The 22,339-nt window shown below is 38.9% G+C and overlaps 2 protein-coding genes and 4 long non-coding RNA genes across 9 annotated transcripts; all 6 read left to right on the forward strand.

Annotated features, from left to right (window-relative positions):
* Positions 1-7,191: 7,191 nt before the first annotated feature.
* On the forward strand, positions 7,192-8,813 carry LOC124314968. Its single transcript, XR_006911441.1, has 4 exons — positions 7,192-7,326; positions 7,395-7,513; positions 7,572-7,661; positions 7,721-8,813. It is a non-coding gene; the product is annotated as an uncharacterized LOC124314968 (long non-coding RNA).
* A 231-nt stretch (positions 8,814-9,044) lies between these two features.
* Positions 9,045-14,069, forward strand: LOC124314568. The gene has a single exon (XM_046779763.1). It carries the CDS (start codon positions 9,045-9,047, stop codon positions 14,067-14,069), a length of 5,025 nt encoding a protein of 1,674 aa, XP_046635719.1.
* A 77-nt stretch (positions 14,070-14,146) lies between these two features.
* LOC124314973 lies at positions 14,147-14,731 on the forward strand. Its single transcript, XR_006911446.1, has 4 exons — positions 14,147-14,211; positions 14,280-14,398; positions 14,457-14,546; positions 14,606-14,731. It is a non-coding gene; the product is annotated as an uncharacterized LOC124314973 (long non-coding RNA).
* A 13-nt stretch (positions 14,732-14,744) lies between these two features.
* Positions 14,745-18,275, forward strand: LOC124314952. 3 transcript variants are annotated; one of them, XR_006911414.1, is made up of 7 exons: positions 14,745-14,985; positions 15,041-15,429; positions 15,500-15,604; positions 15,785-15,913; positions 15,986-17,388; positions 17,460-17,610; positions 17,682-18,275. It is a non-coding gene; the product is annotated as an uncharacterized LOC124314952 (long non-coding RNA). The 3 variants fall into 3 exon arrangements; XR_006911415.1 differs by having other exon boundaries at positions 15,785-17,336; XR_006911413.1 differs by having other exon boundaries at positions 15,297-15,429; positions 15,785-17,388.
* A 477-nt stretch (positions 18,276-18,752) lies between these two features.
* On the forward strand, positions 18,753-21,029 carry LOC124314725 (protein bicaudal C homolog 1-like). Of its 2 annotated transcripts, XM_046780059.1 has the most exons (10): positions 18,753-18,855; positions 18,952-19,164; positions 19,245-19,472; positions 19,532-19,732; positions 19,802-19,961; positions 20,018-20,131; positions 20,194-20,352; positions 20,418-20,531; positions 20,599-20,718; positions 20,787-21,029. In XM_046780059.1, the coding sequence occupies exons 1-10, from the start codon at positions 18,820-18,822 to the stop codon at positions 20,798-20,800; spliced, it is 1,359 nt and encodes a 452-aa protein (XP_046636015.1). In that variant the 5' UTR covers positions 18,753-18,819; the 3' UTR covers positions 20,801-21,029. The 2 variants fall into 2 exon arrangements, with proteins under 2 accessions (XP_046636015.1, XP_046636014.1); XM_046780058.1 differs by lacking the exon at positions 20,787-21,029 and having other exon boundaries at positions 20,599-20,780.
* Positions 21,030-21,313: 284 nt separating this feature from the next.
* Positions 21,314-22,149, forward strand: LOC124314951. The gene is made up of 4 exons (XR_006911412.1): positions 21,314-21,420; positions 21,514-21,612; positions 21,682-21,787; positions 21,996-22,149. It is a non-coding gene; the product is annotated as an uncharacterized LOC124314951 (long non-coding RNA).
* The last annotated feature ends 190 nt before the right edge of the window (positions 22,150-22,339 follow it).

The raw sequence follows: 22,339 nt of genomic DNA on the forward strand, positions 1-22,339 counted from the left end.
AAGAACAAGAATAAGAACAAGAATAAGAACAAGAATAAGAATAAGAATTAGAACAAGAACAAGAACAAGAATTAGAACAAGAATAAGAACAAAAATAAAAACAAAAATAAGAACAAGAATAAGAACAAGAATAAGAACAAGAATAAGAACAAAAATAAGAACAAAAATAAGAATAAGAATAAGAACAAAAATAAGAAAAAAAATAAGAACAAGAATAAGAACAAGAACAAGAATAAGAATAAGAACAAGAACAAGAACAAGAATAAGAACAAGAATAAGAACAAAAATAAGAACAAAAAAGAGAACAAGAATAAGAACAAGAATAAGAAAAAGAATAAGAACAAAAATAAGAACAAGAATAAGAACAAGAATAAGAACAAGAATAAGAACAAAAATAAGAACAAAAATAAGAACAAGAATAAGAACAAGAACAATATAAGAATAAGAATAAGAACAAGAACAAGAACAAGAACAAGAACAAGAATAAGAACAAGAATAAGAATAAGAACAAGAACAAGAACAAGAATAAAAACAAGAATAAGAACAAATATAAAAACAAAAATAAGAACAAGAATAAGAAAAAGAACAAGAACAAAAATAAGAACAAGAATAAGAACAAAAATAAGAACAAGAATAAGAACAAGAATAAGAAAAAAATAAGAACAAGAACAAGAATAAGAACTAGAACAAGAATATGAACAAGAACAAAAATAAGAACAAGAATAAGAACAAAAATAAGAACAAGAATAAGAACAAGAATAAGAACAAAAATAAGAACAAAAATAAGAACAAGAATAAGAACAAGAATAAGAACAAAAATAAGAACAAAAATAAGAACAAGAATAAGAACAAAAATAAGAACAAAAATAAGAACAAAAATAAGAACAAGAATAAGAACAAAAATAAGAACAAAAATAAGAACAAAAATAAGAACAAAAATAAGAACAAAAATAAGAACAAGAATAAGAACAAGAATAAGAATAAGAATTAGAACAAGAACAAGAACAAGAATAAGAACAAGAATAAGAACAAAAATAAGAACAAAAATAAGAACAAGAATAAGAACAAGAATAAGAACAAGAATAAGAACAAAAATAAGAACAAAAATAAGAACAAGAATAAGAATAAGAACAAAAATAAGAAAAAAAATAAGAACAAGAATAAGAACAAGAACAAGAATAAGAATAAGAACAAGAACAAGAATAAGAACAAGAATAAGAACAAAAATAAGAACAAAAAAGAGAACAAGAATAAGAACAAGAATAAGAAAAAGAATAAGAACAAAAATAAGAACAAGAATAAGAACAAGAATAAGAACAAGAATAAGAACAAAAATAAGAACAAAAATAAGAACAAGAATAAGAACAAGAACAATATAAGAATAAGAATAAGAACAAAAATAAGAACAAAAATAAGAACAAGAATAAGAACAAGAATAAGAACAAGAACAAGAATAAGAATAAGAACAAGAACAAGAATAAGAACAAAAATAAGAACAAAAATAAGAACAAAAATAAGAACAAGAATAAGAACAAGAATAAGAACAAAAATAAGAACAAGAACAAGAATAAGAACTAGAACAAGAATATGAACAAGAACCAAAATAAGAACAAGAATAAGAACAAAAATAAGAACAAAAATAAGAACAAGAATAAGAACAAGAATAAGAAGAAGAAGAAGAACAAGAATAACAACAAGAATAAGAACAACAATAAGAACAAGAATAAGAACAAGAATAAGAACAAAAATAATAACAAAAATAAGAAAAAGAAAAAGAACAAGAATAAAAAAAAAATAAGAACAAGAATAAGAACAAAAATAAGAACGACAATAAGAACAAGAATAAGAAAAAAAATAAGAACAAGAACAAGAATAAGAACTAGAACAAGAATATGAACAAGAACAAAAATAAGAACAAGAATAAGAACAAAAATAAGAACAAGAATAAGAACAAGAATAAGAACAAGAATAAGAATAAGAATTAGAACAAGAACAAGAACAAGAATAAGAACAAGAATAAGAACAAAAATAAAAACAAAAATAAGAACAAGAATAAGAACAAGAATAAGAACAAGAATAAGAACAAAAATAAGAACAAAAATAAGAATAAGAATAAGAACAAAAATAAGAAAAAAAATAAGAACAAGAATAAGAACAAGAACAAGAATAAGAATAAGAACAAGAACAAGAATAAGAACAAGAATAAGAACAAAAATAAGAACAAAAAAGAGAACAAGAATAAGAACAAGAATAAGAAAAAGAATAAGAACAAAAATAAGAACAAAAATAAGAATAAGAATAAGAACAAAAATAAGAAAAAAAATAAGAACAAGAATAAGAACAAGAACAAGAACAAGAACAAGAACAAGAACAAGAACAAGAACAAGAACAAGAACAAGAACAAGAACAAGAACAAGAACAAGAACAAGAACAAGAACAAGAACAAGAACAAGAACAAGAATAAGAACAAGAATAAGAACAAGAATAAGAACAAAAATAAGAACAAGAACAAGAATAAGAACTAGAACAAGAATAAGAAAAAGAACAAAAATAAGAACAAGAATAAGAACAAAAATAAGTACAAGAATAAGAACAAAAATAAGTACAAGAATAAGAACAAAAATAAGAACAAGAATAAGAACAAAAATAAGAACAAAAATAAGAACAAGAATAAGAACAAGAATAAGAACAAGAATAAGAACAAGAACAAGAACAAAAATAAGAACAAGAATAAGAACAAAAATAAGAACAAGAATAAGAACAAGAACTAGAACAAGAATATGAACAAGAACAAAAATAAGAACAAGAATAAGAACAAAAATAAGAACAAGAATAAGAACAAGAATAAGAACAAGAATAAGAATAAGAATTAGAACAAGAACAAGAACAAGAATTAGAACAAGAATAAGAACAAAAATAAAAACAAAAATAAGAACAAGAATAAGAACAAGAATAAGAACAAGAATAAGAACAAAAATAAGAACAAAAATAAGAATAAGAATAAGAACAAAAATAAGAAAAAAAATAAGAACAAGAATAAGAACAAGAACAAGAATAAGAATAAGAACAAGAACAAGAACAAGAATAAGAACAAGAATAAGAACAAAAATAAGAACAAAAAAGAGAACAAGAATAAGAACAAGAATAAGAAAAAGAATAAGAACAAAAATAAGAACAAGAATAAGAACAAGAATAAGAACAAGAATAAGAACAAAAATAAGAACAAAAATAAGAACAAGAATAAGAACAAGAACAATATAAGAATAAGAATAAGAACAAGAACAAGAACAAGAACAAGAACAAGAATAAGAACAAGAATAAGAATAAGAACAAGAACAAGAACAAGAATAAAAACAAGAATAAGAACAAATATAAAAACAAAAATAAGAACAAGAATAAGAAAAAGAACAAGAACAAAAATAAGAACAAGAATAAGAACAAAAATAAGAACAAGAATAAGAACAAGAATAAGAAAAAAATAAGAACAAGAACAAGAATAAGAACTAGAACAAGAATATGAACAAGAACAAAAATAAGAACAAGAATAAGAACAAAAATAAGAACAAGAATAAGAACAAGAATAAGAACAAAAATAAGAACAAAAATAAGAACAAGAATAAGAACAAGAATAAGAACAAAAATAAGAACAAAAATAAGAACAAGAATAAGAACAAAAATAAGAACAAAAATAAGAACAAAAATAAGAACAAGAATAAGAACAAAAATAAGAACAAAAATAAGAACAAAAATAAGAACAAAAATAAGAACAAAAATAAGAACAAGAATAAGAACAAGAATAAGAATAAGAATTAGAACAAGAACAAGAACAAGAATAAGAACAAGAATAAGAACAAAAATAAGAACAAAAATAAGAACAAGAATAAGAACAAGAATAAGAACAAGAATAAGAACAAAAATAAGAACAAAAATAAGAACAAGAATAAGAATAAGAACAAAAATAAGAAAAAAAATAAGAACAAGAATAAGAACAAGAACAAGAATAAGAATAAGAACAAGAACAAGAATAAGAACAAGAATAAGAACAAAAATAAGAACAAAAAAGAGAACAAGAATAAGAACAAGAATAAGAAAAAGAATAAGAACAAAAATAAGAACAAGAATAAGAACAAGAATAAGAACAAGAATAAGAACAAAAATAAGAACAAAAATAAGAACAAGAATAAGAACAAGAACAATATAAGAATAAGAATAAGAACAAAAATAAGAACAAAAATAAGAACAAGAATAAGAACAAGAATAAGAACAAGAACAAGAATAAGAATAAGAACAAGAACAAGAATAAGAACAAAAATAAGAACAAAAATAAGAACAAAAATAAGAACAAGAATAAGAACAAGAATAAGAACAAAAATAAGAACAAGAACAAGAATAAGAACTAGAACAAGAATATGAACAAGAACCAAAATAAGAACAAGAATAAGAACAAAAATAAGAACAAAAATAAGAACAAGAATAAGAACAAGAATAAGAAGAAGAAGAAGAACAAGAATAACAACAAGAATAAGAACAACAATAAGAACAAGAATAAGAACAAGAATAAGAACAAAAATAATAACAAAAATAAGAAAAAGAAAAAGAACAAGAATAAAAAAAAAAATAAGAACAAGAATAAGAACAAAAATAAGAACGACAATAAGAACAAGAATAAGAAAAAAAATAAGAACAAGAACAAGAATAAGAACTAGAACAAGAATATGAACAAGAACAAAAATAAGAACAAGAATAAGAACAAGAACAAGAATAAGAACAAGAATAAGAACAAAAATAAGAACAAAAATAAGAACAAGAATAAGAACAAGAATAAGAACAAGAATAAGAATAAGAATTAGAACAAGAACAAGAACAAGAACAAGAGTAAGAACAAGAATAAGAACAAGAATAAGAACAAAAATAAGAACAAGAACAAGAATAAGAACTAGAACAAGAATAAGAACAAGAACAAAAATAAGAACAAGAATAAGAACAAAAATAAGAACAAAAATAAGAACAAGAATAAGAACAAAAGTAAGAACAAAAATAAGAACAAGAATAAGAACAAGAACAAGAACAAGAACAAGAACAAGAACAAGAACAAGAACAAGAACAAGAACAAGAACAAGAACAAGAACAAGAATAAGAACAAGAATAAGAACAAGAATAAGAACAAAAATAAGAACAAGAACAAGAATAACAACTAGAACAAGAATAAGAAAAAGAACAAAAATAAAAACAAAAATAAGTACAAGAATAAGAACAAAAATAAGTACAAGAATAAGAACAAAAATAAGAACAAAAATAAGAACAAAAATAAGAACAAAAATAAGAACAAAAATAAGAACAAAAATAAGAACAAGAATAAGAACAAAAATAAGAACAAGAATAAGAACAAGAATAAGAACAAAAATAAGAACAAAAATAAGAACAAAAATAAGAACAAAAATAAGAACAAAAATAAGAACAAAAATAAGAACAAGAATAAGAACAAGAATAAGAATAAGAATTAGAACAAGAAGAAGAACAAGAATAAGAACAAGAATAAGAACAAAAATAAGAACAAAAATAAGAACAAGAATAAGAACAAGAATAAGAACAAGAATAAGAACAAAAATAAGAACAAAAATAAGAACAAGAATAAGAATAAGAACAAAAATAAGAAAAAAAATAAGAACAAGAATAAGAACAAGAACAAGAATAAGAACAAGAACAAGAATAAGAACAAGAATAAGAACAAAAATAAGAACAAAAAAGAGAACAAGAATAAGAACAAGAATAAGAAAAAGAATAAGAACAAAAATAAGAACAAGAATAAGAACAAGAATAAGAACAAGAATAAGAACAAAAATAAGAACAAAAATAAGAACAAGAATAAGAACAAGAACAATATAAGAATAAGAATAAGAACAAAAATAAGAACAAAAATAAGAACAAGAATAAGAACAAGAATAAGAACAAGAACAAGAATAAGAATAAGAACAAGAACAAGAATAAGAACAAGAATAAGAACAAAAATAAGAACAAAAAAGAGAACAAGAATAAGAACAAGAATAAGAACAAGAATAAGAACAAAAATAAGAACAAGAAAAAGAACAAGAATAAGAACAAGAATAAGAACAAAAATAAGAACAAAAATAAGAACAAAAATAAGAACAAGAATAAGAACAAGAATAAGAACAAGAATAAGAATAAGAATTAGAACAAGAACAAGAACAAGAATAAGAACAAGAATAAGAACAAAAATAAGAACAAAAATAAGAACAAAAATAAGAACAAGAATAAGAACAAGAATAAGAACAAGAATAAGAACAAGAATAAGAACAAGAATAAGAACAAGAATAAGAACAAGAATAAGAACAAGAATAAGAACAAGAATAAGAACATAAAATAAGAACAAGAATAAGAACAAGAATAAGAACAAGAATAAGAACAAGAATAAGAACATAAAATAAGAACAAAAATAAGAACTGGTACCTGAAGTGAGGCAATGGTTTTATCACTTGCATTGGACGTGCCATCTCGACATGCTGAAAAGGAGTGTGATAGTGTGTTTCTCTCTCGGGCCAAGTATGTAATGCAGCATGGACTATTCTAATTAAGGACGGGACTCTTCGGCATTTCCTATGTCGGCCCTGTAAATTTTTTTCGGGAGAATCGGAATCAGAATTAGAAAGTAAGTATTTAATAACCTAATGTTCCTATACCTAAAATTTATCTTTATGGAGATATTTTGATATTCTTTATTGGAAAATTGAAATAGTGGGAAACACCGGTGCCATCTAGGAACCAAACCTCGTATGCTCTTGTAAGTTTAAAAGCAGATACCCATTGCGTATAAGAGAGACCACTCTCTTATCTCTATTCCTCTGAAATAGCTGCCTATCTCTCCTTTACCTTGTAGGTTATATTGGCAAGAGATTAGGGTGCTTTGTTGCTAGAGGGCACCGGTGTTTCCCACTTTTACCCTTACTGCTGAAAGTAAAATTACAATATGTTATTGATTAGTTTATTTCACTAAGATCTATCGATTTATATACATAGTTAGAATAAGCGAAAAAAACTGAATTTATTGATATTTTTTATTAATTTTCTCATGAAAATAGCCCACCCGACTAGCTTTAACACGGCGAGATAGGTGAAGAGTCCCGTCCTTAATTAGAGTAGTCCATGGTTCGGCGGATGCTGTTTAGCCTTTTTGTTAATTTTAATGGCGCCACTTGTCTACCACTGTTTAGCCCTATTTCCCCCCTTTCCCCTGTCAATCTAAGTCATCTTCTTTGTGATCTCGTCCTTTCCAATTTTTCTGAACTGAAGTGACTCTTGCCCTGACAGGTATTTTAAGTTGTGACCATGTTATTCCTAACCAATATTGATTTACCATGTCTGTGTTCCTCTTTTAGATAATTACTTGTATTCGCGTTTTGAATATTGTGACCAAATTGTTCTGACGTGCAGTCTCAGACGTCGTCGACACATGCAATTTGTGACAAGGTGGCAATTCTCACACCTCCTCCTTTAGGTATTATCTTCATTGTTTGTTCTCTGTCGACTTCACTAAGTTTTATTGCTACTCCCAGGTTGTGTGTGTGTTGTGCCCTATATGTGCATGAGTGTGTCCAGGACGGACCACTCTTATTTCCATTTTCCCATCGAAGACTGGTCCCCAGGTATTTTTATCTCTCGTGCTTTACTTGAATTGTTAGTGACCCCCTTTTTACTCGAATAGGATTGATGATGATGGATGCCTGATTGTGTGTCGATGTTCTGATTCTGACAGTGACTTGAAGTTACACGACAGACATTGATTGCTTTAAATACAGTCCACTTCTACTTGTCCGACCTCGAGTTATCATCTGGTCCTTCGAGCCGGAGCTACCGGCATCGTTCTGAATCACGCTGTTCAGCATTTGATTCGACTTCGACTGGCGTTGTAGCAGACCTGCCCACGCCTTCAGCATTTGATTCGACTTCGACTGGCGTTGTAGCAGACCTGCCCACGCCTTCAGCGTTTTGATTCGACTTCAACTGGCGTTGTAGCAGACCTGCCCACGCCTCATCTTCAGCATTTCATTTGACTTCGACTGTCGTTGTAGCAGACCTGCCCACGCCTTCAGCGTTTTGATTTGACTTCAACTGGCTTTGTAGCAGACCTGCCCACGCCTCTTCAGCATCTGATTCGACTTCGACTGGCGTTGTAGCAGACCTGCCCACGCCTTCCAGTATTTGATTTGATTTGCCTGCCGTTAAAACCGACCGGCCACGCTGATCAGCGTTGAATTGACCTGCGCTGTGGCGCCTTGACAAAGATTGTCTGCCGTTAAGCAGACCCGACCAAGCCAACGAGAACCAAGTTGGAAGGAACTGACCAGTTCCAGCTAAGAGGATCCTTGCCCGTCAAGCAGAGCCGACTACTCGACGAGAACCAAGTTGGGGAGTTCAGCTATAGACCGACGGTGTTCCAGGATCCTAATTTTACCCTCATTTGAACTGACTAAGAGCCTGCCGTTAAGCAGGCAACCCAGGAGACGAAGATTCTCCATCGACGAGCAGAGCTGCCATCCACTACGTTGCTGTTAGCTCTGATCCTTCGCTGTCTCCTAGCCCTTTTCATCATGGCGGAGGATATTGCAGCATTCACCATCGACCAATGCAGGGCCCGCCAGAAGGTACTGCGCTTTAAGATAACCGGATGCTGCACCCGTATGCGGAAAGTTATAACCAACAAGCTTTCACGCCGTGAAGCCACGCGCCTCCTGGATGAGGCTCGCACCCTCCTTGGTGATTCCGGCCCGATTAATGACCGTTTATTGGAGCTGTTGGAGGAGGCTGAAGGAGAGCAACAACAAGAAGCCTTCCTGCGTTACGGAGGAGATGTTGACGGAGTTGCGGACGAGGTGGCTGCTTATATCTCTAGCCGAGAGGGGGATTCAGCTTCCGTCCCTGGATGGGATCCTACAGATCCGGAAGTAATCGCAGCCCGACAACGAGCCCAAGACGCCACGAAGGTTTACGAGGAGGCCGCCAAAGCAGCCGAAGAAGCATTGAAGGAGATGGAGGCAGCAAAGCAGTCCGTTCAGGACCTAGGGGAGGAGAAGGACTTAAATGGAGATCGAGAGGACGATTTTAAGTCGATTATCTCCGTACCCCCGTACAAACCGGTAGCACGAGTTCATGCTCCGGATGAATGGATCACCAACTATTGCAGTGGAAGAGAGAAGCCCTTCGTTTATTCCGGTGATCATCGCCATACATCGGTTCGAGTTGATTTGGAGGTTTACTCTGGGCGCGCTCTGGATTGGTTTGAGTGGATCGACCTCTTTCACTCACTCGTACACCAGACCGGCAAGGCACCTGGAGAGAAGCTGGCGATTTTGAAGAGGAACGTACGGGGAGAGACGGCCGATTTAGTTTACGGATTAGGTGGAGGTGAGCTGGCCTACAAGGAGTCTCTCCGACGTTTGAAAGAGACATGTGGCAGCCGTGCAGTTATCCGTGCAGCACACCTTCAAGCCTTGGATCGAGTCGAGCCTCCGACGCCCGCTACCTTCCGTAGATTTGCCGAAAAGGTGAGGACTCACCTCTTCAATCTCACCTGGATCGGGGAGACCGGCCATGCTGATTTGATCGAGCGGCTCACGCAGAAACTTCAGCCCCAGGATCGGTTGCACTGGAATGACGGCCAGCGTGGAGGATTGGAGCGGCGCACCATGAACGAGTTCGGCCACTGGCTATGTACGCGAGCGGCTGCCTACCAGAATGCATACTCCATTGCCGCCGAACAGCACCAGAAAAGCAACAATCCAGCTCGGCCACCCCAGACGGGAAACAACCCGCATCATCAGAAGAGGCATTCACGGGCCCACCAGGCCTCCACCAATCACCGAGCCGGACCGGCTCGAGGGGCTCCTGCCCCTACGCCTCGTGAGGGAACGACACCAGCATCCAAGCCTCCATATTGTTTTAAATGTGAGGGTGAGCATCGGTTGGCTGATTGCCAATTCTTCAAGAATATGCCCGTTGCTGGACGAATGACCTTCATCATGGTGCGTGGCCTGTGTTACTGTTGCTTCGGCGTACGACATGGAGCTGGCAACTGTAGCTTCAAGAAAGAATGCGGCAAGGACGGATGCAAGACGTTCCACCACCCTCTGATCCACACTGACCGGGGACTTCCGGAGAGAACGGGCACGTCACATTCCGCCAGAGCAACGTCCGGCACCATCGCCTTTGGGGTGATCCGCCTCGACGCCCTGAATACTGACGGGGAGCTGGTGCCCATTAATGTCATGTTGGACGCCGGGAGCAACACAACTTTCATCCGTGAGGGATTAGTTCGTTCGCTACGGATTTCAGGCGAGCGACAGACACTTCGGATCCAGGGAGTAGCTGATGCGGCTTCAACGCATCCGAATTCAGAAGAATTGTTTCTCCAGCTGAAAACGGCCTTCGGTGACATGGTGACCCTTAAGGGCTCGACCTTAAAGACCGTGACACAGCCAGTTCCCGTGTACAATTGGGAGCAGCTTCGCCACCGTTGGACCCACCTTAACGACTTGCCGCCGCTACGCAGTTCCGGCGGAAGAATTGACGTCCTGATTGGTTTAAACCATACAACTCTCATCACACCGACAGATTATCGACTTGGAGCCGACGACGAGCCAGCAGCTATCAAGACCAGGCTAGGATGGACAATCCTTGGTGTGCTGGGATCAGGATCGACGACGGAGGCCCTCTGCCACCGTGCCTTTGCCTCCTCAGACGTACACATCACAGCGGAGCTGGTGGAACAACTACGACGGTTCTGCGACACCGAATCATTCGGTACCGAGTACCAGGGTGCCGGAATGTCCACCGAAGATCGACGGGCAGTCGCGAAGCTGGACGCTGAGACCAAGAAGCTGGATGTGGGTTACCAGGCCCCAATTCTCTGGAAGGATGAAGAGCCTCCATTGCTGCCCGACAACCGGAGTGTAGCTGATTCCCGTATTCGTCCGCTTTTGAACAAATTTACAAGAGATCCAGCCTATGAGAAACACTATCGAGAGTCGATGGCCAAGAACTTTGCTGAAGGTTATGCAAGGCGGCTGTCTACCACAGAGGTCGAGGAGCGGCCAACTCGATATTGGCTGCCCCATTTTGCAGTACCCAAGGTTGCCGGTCGTCCTGAGCTGCGGTTGGTGTTCGACGCAGCTGCCAAGTACCGCGGGAGGAGCCTTAATGATTACGTCACACCTGGTCCAGCACTTCAAAATCCGCTCCCAGCGGTAATTCTGCACTTCCGGGAAGGAGAGGTGGCGTGGTCGGCAGACATAGGAGCCATGTTCAGCCGGATCCGACTAGACGACGTGGATCGACGCTACCTTCGATTCCTCTGGCCGGAAGAGGACGGAACATTGACAACATGTGAGATGACCCGGGTGACCTTTGGTGTCTCATGTTCGCCCTATACGGCCATCCGAACGACCTGGAGAGCAGCAGACGACGCCGCCGTAGACCAGGGTGAGGCGGCAGCCGCCATCCGGAGGTACCTCTACGTGGACGATTACCTGGATTCCAGCAAGACCACTGACGAGGCGATGCGCCGGGCGACAGCAGTCAACAAGGCTCTGAGCAGTGGCGATTTCCATCTGAATCATTGGGTGAGCAACGACGCACGCCTGCTGGAGCAGCTCTCGCTACCAGATCCAAAGGAGAGCAGCGTCAACACGGTCAACCTTGGCGCTGACGACGCCGAGATGGTCCTGGGCGTCACCTGGAGGCCAGCCACTGATGTTTTGGGGTTTCGTGTCCGGTTGTCAGAGATCAACTACACCCGGGCCGGGCTCCTTTCGAAGGTTGCCGGATTATTCGATCCCCTTGGCGCCGCTGCTCCAATCACCGTTAAGGCCAAGATACGACTACGCCACCTTGGCGTGAAAGGCCTGAAGTGGGAGGATGTGGTGACTGGTCCGGACCGTGAATGGTGGGAGAGCTATTTTGACACAATGCAGCAGCTAAAGACGGTGGAATTTGCCCGCTGCCTCTTTCCGGATGAAGACCGAATCGTCCGGACCGAACTGGACACTTTCGTGGACGCCTCTGAGGAGGCCTGCGCCGCCGTATGTTTTATCCGTAATGTTTACCGTGACCACCGAGTGATCGTGCGCTTCATCAAGGCCGTGACAAAGTTGGCGCCGCTGAAAACAGTGTCCGTGTGCAAGTTGGAGCTGAACGCTGGACTTCTTGGAGCGCGTTTTGCCCGTTTTGTGGAATCTTCATTGACCCGGAAGATCGCAGCGCGTCGTTTCTGGACCGATAGCAGTACGGTGCGCAACTGGGTTCGAGCGCTATCTGGTGACTACCAGGTCTACGTGAGCAATCGTATCGGTGAAATCCAGACCCTATCGGACCCTTCAGAGTGGCGTTTCGTCCCGGGAGTCCTAAACCCAGCGGATGCGGCGACCCGCTCTCAACTGGATGACCGGGCAATCCCAGCGTGGTGGTTGGACGGACCACCCTTCTTGTATCAAGATGAGACGGCCTGGCCGCAAGACCTCCCCTGGACCTTGGAGAAGGCGGAGATGCGTGGGGCCCGCGCCCATGTGAGTGATGTCGTGTCGGAGAAGATAGTGCCATTCGACTGGAAGACGGTGAAGATAGCTGCCAGCGACGTGCCTACTCTCATCAGATTAGAGAATGACTATCTCGATCTCGTCCGACGGTGCCAGAGGGAGACCTATCCCGAGGAGATAAGCAGACTGGAGCGTGGAAAAGTGATTCGCCCTACATCACCCTTGCAGCCCTTGACCCCTTTTTTGGATGCTGACAAGGTGTTGCGGCTTGGAGGCCGTCTCAGCAGAGCGAATTTACCGTACGAGGTTCTTCATCCGCCGATTCTGAATGGCCGACATCTGTTAGCGCGAGCAATCATCCGCGCCTTTCATGAGCAGCTTCATCATTCCGGAACTGACATGGTGCTTGCCCAGGTGCGACAACATTTCTGGATCACAGCAGGAAGAGAGGCGGTCAAGAGAGCTCGCAACGAGTGTCTGGCGTGTCGGCGTTTCCGACCAAAAGCAGCGCTACAGATGATGGCGGACGTTCACAGGGCCCGGCTAGGTGCTCACCAGCCTCCGTTCACCTACACCTCCGTCGACTATTTTGGCCCCATTGACATCGCCTACCACAGAGGGACGGCCAAGCGATGGGGCGCCCTGTTTACGTGTTTAGTGACGCGTGCCGTGTACGTCGACGTGGCGATCTCTTTATCAGCCAACGATTTCTTGCTGGTTTTGCGCCGCTTCGTTTCTATCTACCGCAAACCAGCTGAGATGTTCTCCGACAACGGAACTAATTTGACCGGGGCAGAGCGACTATTACGTGAAGAGCTGGAGAGACTAAAGGAGAGTTCGGCGTTGGAGACGGAGCTCAAAGCTCTCGGGATTCGATGGTGGTTCCAGCCAGCCCAGACACCCCACTTTGGCGGAGCTCACGAATCGCTGGTGCGTTCGGTCAAGCGAGCGCTCTACCCCGTGCTGGACAAGGAGTTGAACGGACAGCGTAATCCGAGCGAGGAGATTCTTCGGACGCTCCTGTTTGAGGTGTCAGGACTGCTCAATTCCCGCCCTCTGACTTATGTCAGCTCAGATGTTGACGATATTCGGCCCTTGACGCCGAACGATTTTTTGAATCGCGCGCCAATTGCGGATCTACCGGCGGGTGATTTCTCTCGTGCCTTACCACGGGACCACTACCGGTACGTTCAACGGATGGCGGACCGCTTCTGGGAGCTGTGGCATGGAGCATTCCTGCAGTCCATGACCTCGCGACGCAAATGGACAAGACCAGCCCGGAACTTAGCGGTTGGCGATTTCGTGCTCGACGATTGGAAGGATGCACCGCGAGGACGCTGGCGGACCGGAAGAGTTGTGAGAACGTATCCGGGAAAGGATGAACTAGTTCGAGCGGTAGACGTCGAGTTTTCTACAGGGATATTGCGCCGTGGAGCTAATCAACTCGCCTTATTGGAACCAAGCTCACTCGCTCCGGAAGCCGGATCCAGTTCGGGGGAGAATGGTTCGGTGGATGCTGTTTAGCCTTTTTGTTAATTTTAATGGCGCCACTTGTCTACCACTGTTTAGCCCTATTTCCCCCCTTTCCCCTGTCAATCTAAGTCATCTTCTTTGTGATCTCGTCCTTTCCAATTTTTCTGAACTGAAGTGACTCTTGCCCTGACAGGTATTTTAAGTTGTGACCATGTTATTCCTAACCAATATTGATTTACCATGTCTGTGTTCCTCTTTTAGATAATTACTTGTATTCGCGTTTTGAATATTGTGACCAAATTGTTCTGACGTGCAGTCTCAGACGTCGTCGACACATGCAATTTGTGACAAGGTGGCAATTCTCACACCTCCTCCTTTAGGTATTATCTTCATTGTTTGTTCTCTGTCGACTTCACTAAGTTTTATTGCTACTCCCAGGTTGTGTGTGTGTTGTGCCCTATATGTGCATGAGTGTGTCCAGGACGGACCACTCTTATTTCCATTTTCCCATCGAAGACTGGTCCCCAGGTATTTTTATCTCTCGTGCTTTACTTGAATTGTTAGTGACCCCCTTTTTACTCGAATAGGATTGATGATGATGGATGCCTGATTGTGTGTCGATGTTCTGATTCTGACAGTGACTTGAAGTTACACGACAGACATTGATTGCTTTAAATACAGTCCACTTCTACTTGTCCGACCTCGAGTTATCAGTCCATGAATGCAGTAACCTCAAACATTCAGTGTCAGACTCACATTCCTATTTGAAATGCTGGCCTGAAATAAAAAGAATTCCAATCTCAAGTCTATTTAGGTTGGGATCAGCAACCCCATTAGTTCCAAACAATATTTGCTTGCAGTTGGGGCCAAGATGAAATGTTTAAAGACCTTTTGTCAAGAGCTTTACACTATGCAATATCAGTTAGTAGCTGGGTGGCTCCCATATCCAGTTGACAAAATAACAAAGGTACATACACGTTTTGTTTTAATTTAATAAAGTAGCTATTAGTGTTGTGTTTCAGGTAAGAACAAATCATTTCAACCTTTGCCATGTCCTCTTGGTCATGTGCTTGCATGCTATGCCATTGTTTTCTCTTCTGTCTGACAAGAGTCATAATAGATCATATTTGACTTCAACGTCTGAAAACACTTGGCCATGTTCATGCTGATGGCTATGTTTATACAATCAGTTAATATTTTCATTTTTTATTGTGCTGTATTGAAGTGAATTCACATGTCATAGCGTAACAGCATTTCATTTGAATCTGGCCATTTCAGAGTTTGATAAACTTTTCAAAATGTGAAGTAAGCGATGCTGCCTATGACAGGCAAGGCAATATACACAGACTTGTGTATATAATATTATAATGACGTTCGTTTTCTGCAAAGGACGAATGTGCTCTGTGTTAAGGTACTCTTCTTTCTGTTTAAGGTTACATTTCTCGATCGTGACATAGTTAATCCTTGATGCTTACTTATAGGTGAAATCCTGCCTACTGTTTCGAGAACATCAAGTTGAGCCATCATTACGTGGTCACATACCCATTTTGATCTAAGATGTTTACTACCAGAATACTCCACTACCAGTATTTCTTTCAAGTCTCTATTCTTCACTAAGCTCTCCAGTTTTGGTTATTAGATTTACTCAGATTATTAATCTTAACTTATCGTTTTGAGAAATTTAAGCACTCACTTTTCTATTCAATACTTAATATTTTACTGATTATATATACATGACAATGCATAACATTTCTTTCATGTCTTAGGTTCTGTCAGCCAGGTTAATTTGAAGCTGTTTTTGTCCAATGCAAATAAACATTTCGACTTGCTGCATGCCAACTGCATAAATTGGGAAGTGACCTTGCTTGCATGGTTATTGTTTTAGGAGAAATTTAGTAACTTACTGTCCTCGAATCAACACTTATAATTTTACAGACAGTGCAATAACATTTATTTTTTATTTCAAGGTCTGGCATCCTGGTTAATTCACAGCTGGTTCTGTCCAATGTAGAACATTTCGGCTGACCTTGCTGCTTTCTAACTGCATTAATTGGGAAGCTACCTTTCTTGCACATTTACAAAAGTTTGTTGTTTCATTGCTTCATATCTGATTTGTTTCATAGGTTTCGTTGAGGCAAGACTGATATTGCCAATGATGCTGCCAGTCTAATGCTGTTGCCTGCCTGTTTTAAGGAATACTTGATCAAAATCGAATTTTCGACGGTGATTTTGATTTTTTTTTTTTTTTTTTGTTATACGTTGAGTGGGTTCTTTATTTGTTACTAAGTGTGTGGTTTTGAGTTCAGAAAGCTGCTTGTTTTGTTTTTTTTTTTTTTTATTATTTAGCTTTTTTTTGCGTCGCGCCAGAATTTACTTTGTCTTAGGTCTATATGGAATGGTAAGTGGTAATGATAGTGGGAGAGGGGTGTTTACGTATGCTGCCACGTTCCGGGGGCGTTTAGACCAGGTACAAGGATTAAGACAAATAGATAGGTAAGTACAAATCACCGCAAAGAAAAAGGAATTAATTTAAAGAGACCCTAACATCACAAGAAGTAACAAAAAATTCGTCTAAGCCGAGTCCTAAGGTAAACACAGTCCATCTAGTCAGACGTTGAAACGTTAGTCTCTCCAAATATTATTTATCCGTCGATGGTTCGATTATCAATTATCCATCATTCAGTTTTTATTTTATAACTCGATATTTTAAGTGCAGAATAATGGAAAAACGGGGAGGAAGGGATTGAAAGCGGCGGCCATTTTGAAATTCATTTTCTCTCTCCACCACAACCCGGAGATTTACATATAAACTAGTCAAAATTGAAGACTAGTGAATCTTTCTTCATGTTTATTAATTCAGACTTATTATTATACAAGTCAAATTTTTATTGTTAATTTATTGTAAATGGGGTATGGGGAAGAGACCACATTTAATCTGTAACTACTTTCTCCAAAACGTTCGTTTACAGACAGGACAGGATTGGTACCTTTGATACAAATCGTATTGATCCTAACGGATCAATAGAATAACTGGCGTCTGGCGATCGAAGTTGATGGAAGGCTGCCGAGATTTGGGTATGATTTGACTTGGCCAGAACTGACGGATCTGTCAACGTGTCGTCAGGGAGACACAGCACAAAAATGGCTGGCAACTTCATGTCTTCCATAAGCTTGCTTTTCTATCTACAATTAACTCCCATTTAGATACAGCTGATGGGTGCCAAGGAGACTATTTATCCATGAAGGACATCATGGATGGTTGCTGGGACTTTTAATTCCCGAAAATTGCACCTTCCGCTGACCACTTTTCCCAGTCATGTACTAGACGAACTTTCTTCACTTTGGTTGTTCTGACCGACTCGATTTTGAGGTTGGAAAAAAGGCTAAACCCATAATGAGAAGAAGAAGCAAATGTTTATCGCGTGATTCTTCTTCATACAGCCATAATAGTATTTCCGGTTTCAAGGCGTGGCACCTTGTGCAAGTATAAATAGTCGAGCTAGAAACAGTCCAGCAGTAGCAGTTCCTCAACTGACAAGCAGCTTTGCCAATAAGCTCCTCCACTTGAAAGCGATCGAAAATGAAATTCGTGGTGAGTCCAATTTAATTCTAGATTATTTTAAAAACAAATTTAAAGTTAACTATTTCTGTTCACCTATTCAGATTGTGTAGGTTTGTTTAATGGCTGTGGCCGCTGCCGTTGACGAGAATAAACCGGATGATGCGGATCTCAACACCAACATCGAAGATCCAGCCGATCTGGACGTCGATGACTGGCACAGTCGCCGTTACTTTGGCCACTATTACAATCCCTACGGCCACTACAACCCCTACAGATACGGCAAACATTGGCGTGGCCGACGATCCGCCGCTGAAGACATCCAGCAACCGGAAGCGGAAGCTATTCCAGTCGCCGACCAAGACGCTAACGAGCACCGCCGTCGTGGCTACTTCGGCCACTACTACAATCCCTACGGTTATCGCAACTACGGATATGGCAAATACTGGCGTGGCTATTCGTGGCATTAGAAATAACATTCAAATCTATATGAGTGGGTTCTATATAAATGGCTATCGATACTTTCATGTTTTATTACCTCCCATTGTTGACCTAACTGGAATTTGAAATTTCACTTGGCAATTCCGTCATAATATTACGCTTCAAAATGTTGTTTTAACTCTGGAAACTGGATCTGCTAAAGGTGTTTTGTCATATTGCCTTTAGATTTTCTTTTAATAAACTTCTTTCAGCAATAATTTCTTTAATATTCGAAATGAAATCATTTAAATCGTATTAAATTGTATGTCTCATGAAAAGGTATAGAATTTAGAGAGCTCATTAACAGCATCATTTACTGTGGCCCAAAGGGAGTTAAATTTACTTAAGGCTATAGAATTAATTAGATTTGGCATTTCAGATTAAGCATGTTAAAGGATTATGTTCAAAACAGATATCTAATCAAAAAGAATCTTATAAAAGTTAGTCTCAGATGTAAACTTACCGATCTTTATGAAACTGTTCACACACACACCGAACAATCGCCAACGTTCACATGCTGTTGTGTCACGTCAATTTTTAAAAGGCCGTTGGGCATCTAACATAACAGCCACTGGGCAATTCCACACTCGTTGAAGAGGGGCGTTAAGACGTATGTGAGAAGGCAAGTTCATGACCATTTAACTTTCAAGACCCCCCGTTTGACCTTGATCGATCAGCTGGTCTCTGACCTTACATGACCGTCGAGTCGTTGTGTGGGAGACCTCATTCGCTCTTGTTCTTTCGTTGGCTCAACACCTCGCCATGGAATCTCTCAGCAGCTCTGCATCCGGCATTTTGGTATGTTAAAAATTTAATTCCTTTCACATTAATTGTTGTGTGTGTGTTTGTTGATAAAAGAAACTAAAAAGAAATCTTTGTTGAAATTATTTACAGTCTCCAGCAGCCACATTGTCGATGGAGGTGAGTTATCCTTACCATTCGCATCTCATCGGTAGATCTGGGCAAAATGTGAACCGCGTGATGGACGAGTCAGGGACTCGTATTCATTTCCCTGATCGTAATCGCATTGTCGGAGAGTACAAGTGCAACAACGTCATTATTCGTGGACCCATGGCCAACATCGAACAAGCTCGGACTCGCATTCGGGTGAGTCATCCATCCACCGCACCAGTCGGCCATTTTGATTTGCCATTGTCTTGAAAACATGTTCTTCTCGTATATTCTAGATGGATATTCCCGTCGAGATTATTCTCGATTGCAGCAATGAACGGATTGCATCCATCGGCCAAATGTCCCTAGAAAGTTTCTTCTCCACCACTTATGGCGTCCTGTTGCGTTTCTACCCGAAAATCGACGGTCTCAACTGTCAGGTGAACATGCGTGGCCAACACCATCGCATTCAACGTCTCAAGGAAGCAGTGACATTTTTCGGTCGAATGACGCAGACCCAATTGGTACCCAAAAAACTAAAAGTTGTAACGTTATTTCCATTAAATAATCCGATTAATGCCAGGAATCGATGGGGATGAAAATCGAAACGTCGTTTGACCACGTGTGGCTTATTCACGACCACATTGACAAAATCGCTGCCGAAACCGGAACCGGAATTCGAATCCCGGATATTTCCAACTTGAAGGAGATGCCGAAAAAGTATTGCATTTGGATTCGTGGACCTAGTGTCGATTCTGTTTACACCGCCAGTACTTTTCTCACTGTAAGTCATTTTCAATCTTTTCTTAAATTGTTGCAACATTTTTCTGAGCGATTTTCTACTCGTTGGTAGGGACTTTTGCCGATGCAATTGATGGTCCAATTATCGTCGGATCGTATCAATCCTTGCCTCCTGACTGAAGCTCAAGAAATGGACGTTTTGTTTCACGTCGAACGTTCCGCCTTGGGTTCCCTACTGACTGTCCGACTCACTTCGTACGAATTGAATGCACGTAAGTCATGTCAATACATTTTAATTAATTGTAAATAAAAGGGATTTTTTCATTAGGTAATTTGTACGAGATGTTGAGACGCTGCCTAGATCTGCCCGTCAGTCACGCTGTCGTGCCAAATTTGCCTCCCATTTGGTTGCATCGTGCAGATTTGGTTCGCAATACCTTCCGTAAATTTGCCAACTAATTTCTTTAACTTAAATTGGTCTTAATTATTAATTGTATCTTCTAGTTTCGACTACAAAGAAACTGTTACAAGAGTTGTCATTTGTACAAGTCCAGTGTGGTACCAGTCCTCCTCTGCAGCTGAACGGAATCGTAGTGGGAACTCCGCAATCGCCAATCAGCACCGCAGATTGCAGCCTCTCTTCCGCAAGCGTTTCTTCACCTTGTGAGTGTTTTCCTTAAATTAGTTATTTGTCTTGGAATTTGTTTATTCACGATTTCCCCTGGCAGGTGCTTCGAACGAGTCGTGCATTCCCGCATCGCTAACAGCCGCAAGATTCGACCCGAACTCGTCGCGTCATCTCTCCGACTTTTTGGGGACTGTCGGTTTATCTCACTACTCGGGTAAGAAATTGAATTTTCATTCTTTTGAATTGAATAATTGCATTTCTCATTTTGTATTTTTTTACAGATCTCTTTTTGAGAAATGAAATCGACATGGCGATGTTTACAACTCTAAAGGATGAGGACCTCATCAGCATCGGCGTCACTTCGTTCGGGGCTCGCAAAATATTGCTCAATGCCATTCAGGGTAAGTTGTATTACATCTTCCCTAAATGAATCAAAATTAATTTACAGGTTTTATTCGATTTGTTTTAGAATTGCGCATGTAATCTGAATCGTTTGCTTTGTGGAAACCAGGATTTTAGCTGAAATATCTTTTTTTAAATTAATATTTTAACTCAGAAGACACAGGTAATCCCATTTCATTGATTCAATCTTCTTCTTCCCCCTTACTCTGACCCAGGACTTTCATTCGACCCTTCCTGTCGGACTCCTTTTGCTCGTTTCTCACTTTTGATCGTCCTGTATTGATTTCTTAACATTTGAACTTCTGAACATCGCATCCGCCATTGTACATTGACATTTACTGAAAATCTTCATTACACGACTGACCCTGTTGTGTATTCTTTCACTTGCCAAACCTCTCCCGGCCCAACTACTTAACCTGAAAAGTATTTCTTTATCTTTAATTTTATTTTTGTAAAATTAGGTAACTAGCAAGTGAGCTTTGTTTTCTGTACAGTTCTTACGATTGAATGCTAGGTTTTAGCAAACAAATATGGACTTTTCAAGTTTTGTGAGTACTTATCTTTCTTAACACCAGTCCTGCAAATACTGAGTTTTGAGACGTGTCAAATAGATGGCTTGTTGATTGTATCAGTTATGGAATGGCGGTTTGCTGTCAAAAGTTAAGCTATCCTTTCTTCGAAAATTACCAATGAATTCATAGGTAAATTCGAGTGATTTCGTCTCTAACTTGTCGGTGATGTGTTCTATTCCGTGTATATGTTGGATAACCATGTTTCTCATCAACTTATTATAGGAAGAAACGTTAAAGAGTCGTGGCCGTCGTGCAGCCTACCGTCAACTATTTTGTTCAAAATCATTGTATTCTACTAAATGTGCAATCGAAATGATACAGGTATAACCAACACTAGCTTTATCTATTTCATGTATTGCCGAATCATATATTCTTCTCGTATTTTATTAGGAGTCATAATTGTATTGGACTTGCTTGATCACCAACCCCAGCATAGACCAATCTCTCATTTCATCTTCTCGAGAGAAGATTGGATAACTGATTGGTGGTTTCATGTGTAAGTTTACTTATCATGTCACTGAACTTTTTCCCATGCAGTCTAATATGTATTTAAAGTATTGATCTCCACTTATGTCTATCTAATGTTTAAGAGACGCATTTGAGTGTTTACTGATAAAATTGTTTATTCTTTTAGATCATAGACGTCAAGCACATTGATGACACAAATTATAAACAAGGTGACATTTTTCTCTTTTTATTTACAGGATCTAAACTCCAGGTTTCTAAATTTGCATGGCAGACTTAATGAGAAGTCATGTCCTTTCAAGAAAGTCAACAAGGTTCCTTGTTTACTAACCTGTTGGCTGCTACCCTTGAATCTCCCTTTTTACTTTCTTAAGCTGGCCATCTTTATTTGAGGGCTTTCTGTAGCTAAAATCTTGTTTGAATATTATTGCCATCCAAATAATTGTTCATTCCGCTAAGTGCTTACAGGGTAATCCTTCGCTACTTGTGATGGACTCATGGACTTCATCCACTGGTGAAAACCGACGTTAGAATGATATAATATAATCCAAGACTGATAAATTTTGTAGTTAGATAAAATTAC

The sequence above is a fragment of the Daphnia pulicaria genome, chromosome 10 (assembly GCF_021234035.1).
Source record: "Daphnia pulicaria isolate SC F1-1A chromosome 10, SC_F0-13Bv2, whole genome shotgun sequence".
In the NCBI taxonomy this organism is placed as follows: Eukaryota; Metazoa; Arthropoda; class Branchiopoda; order Diplostraca; family Daphniidae; genus Daphnia; species Daphnia pulicaria.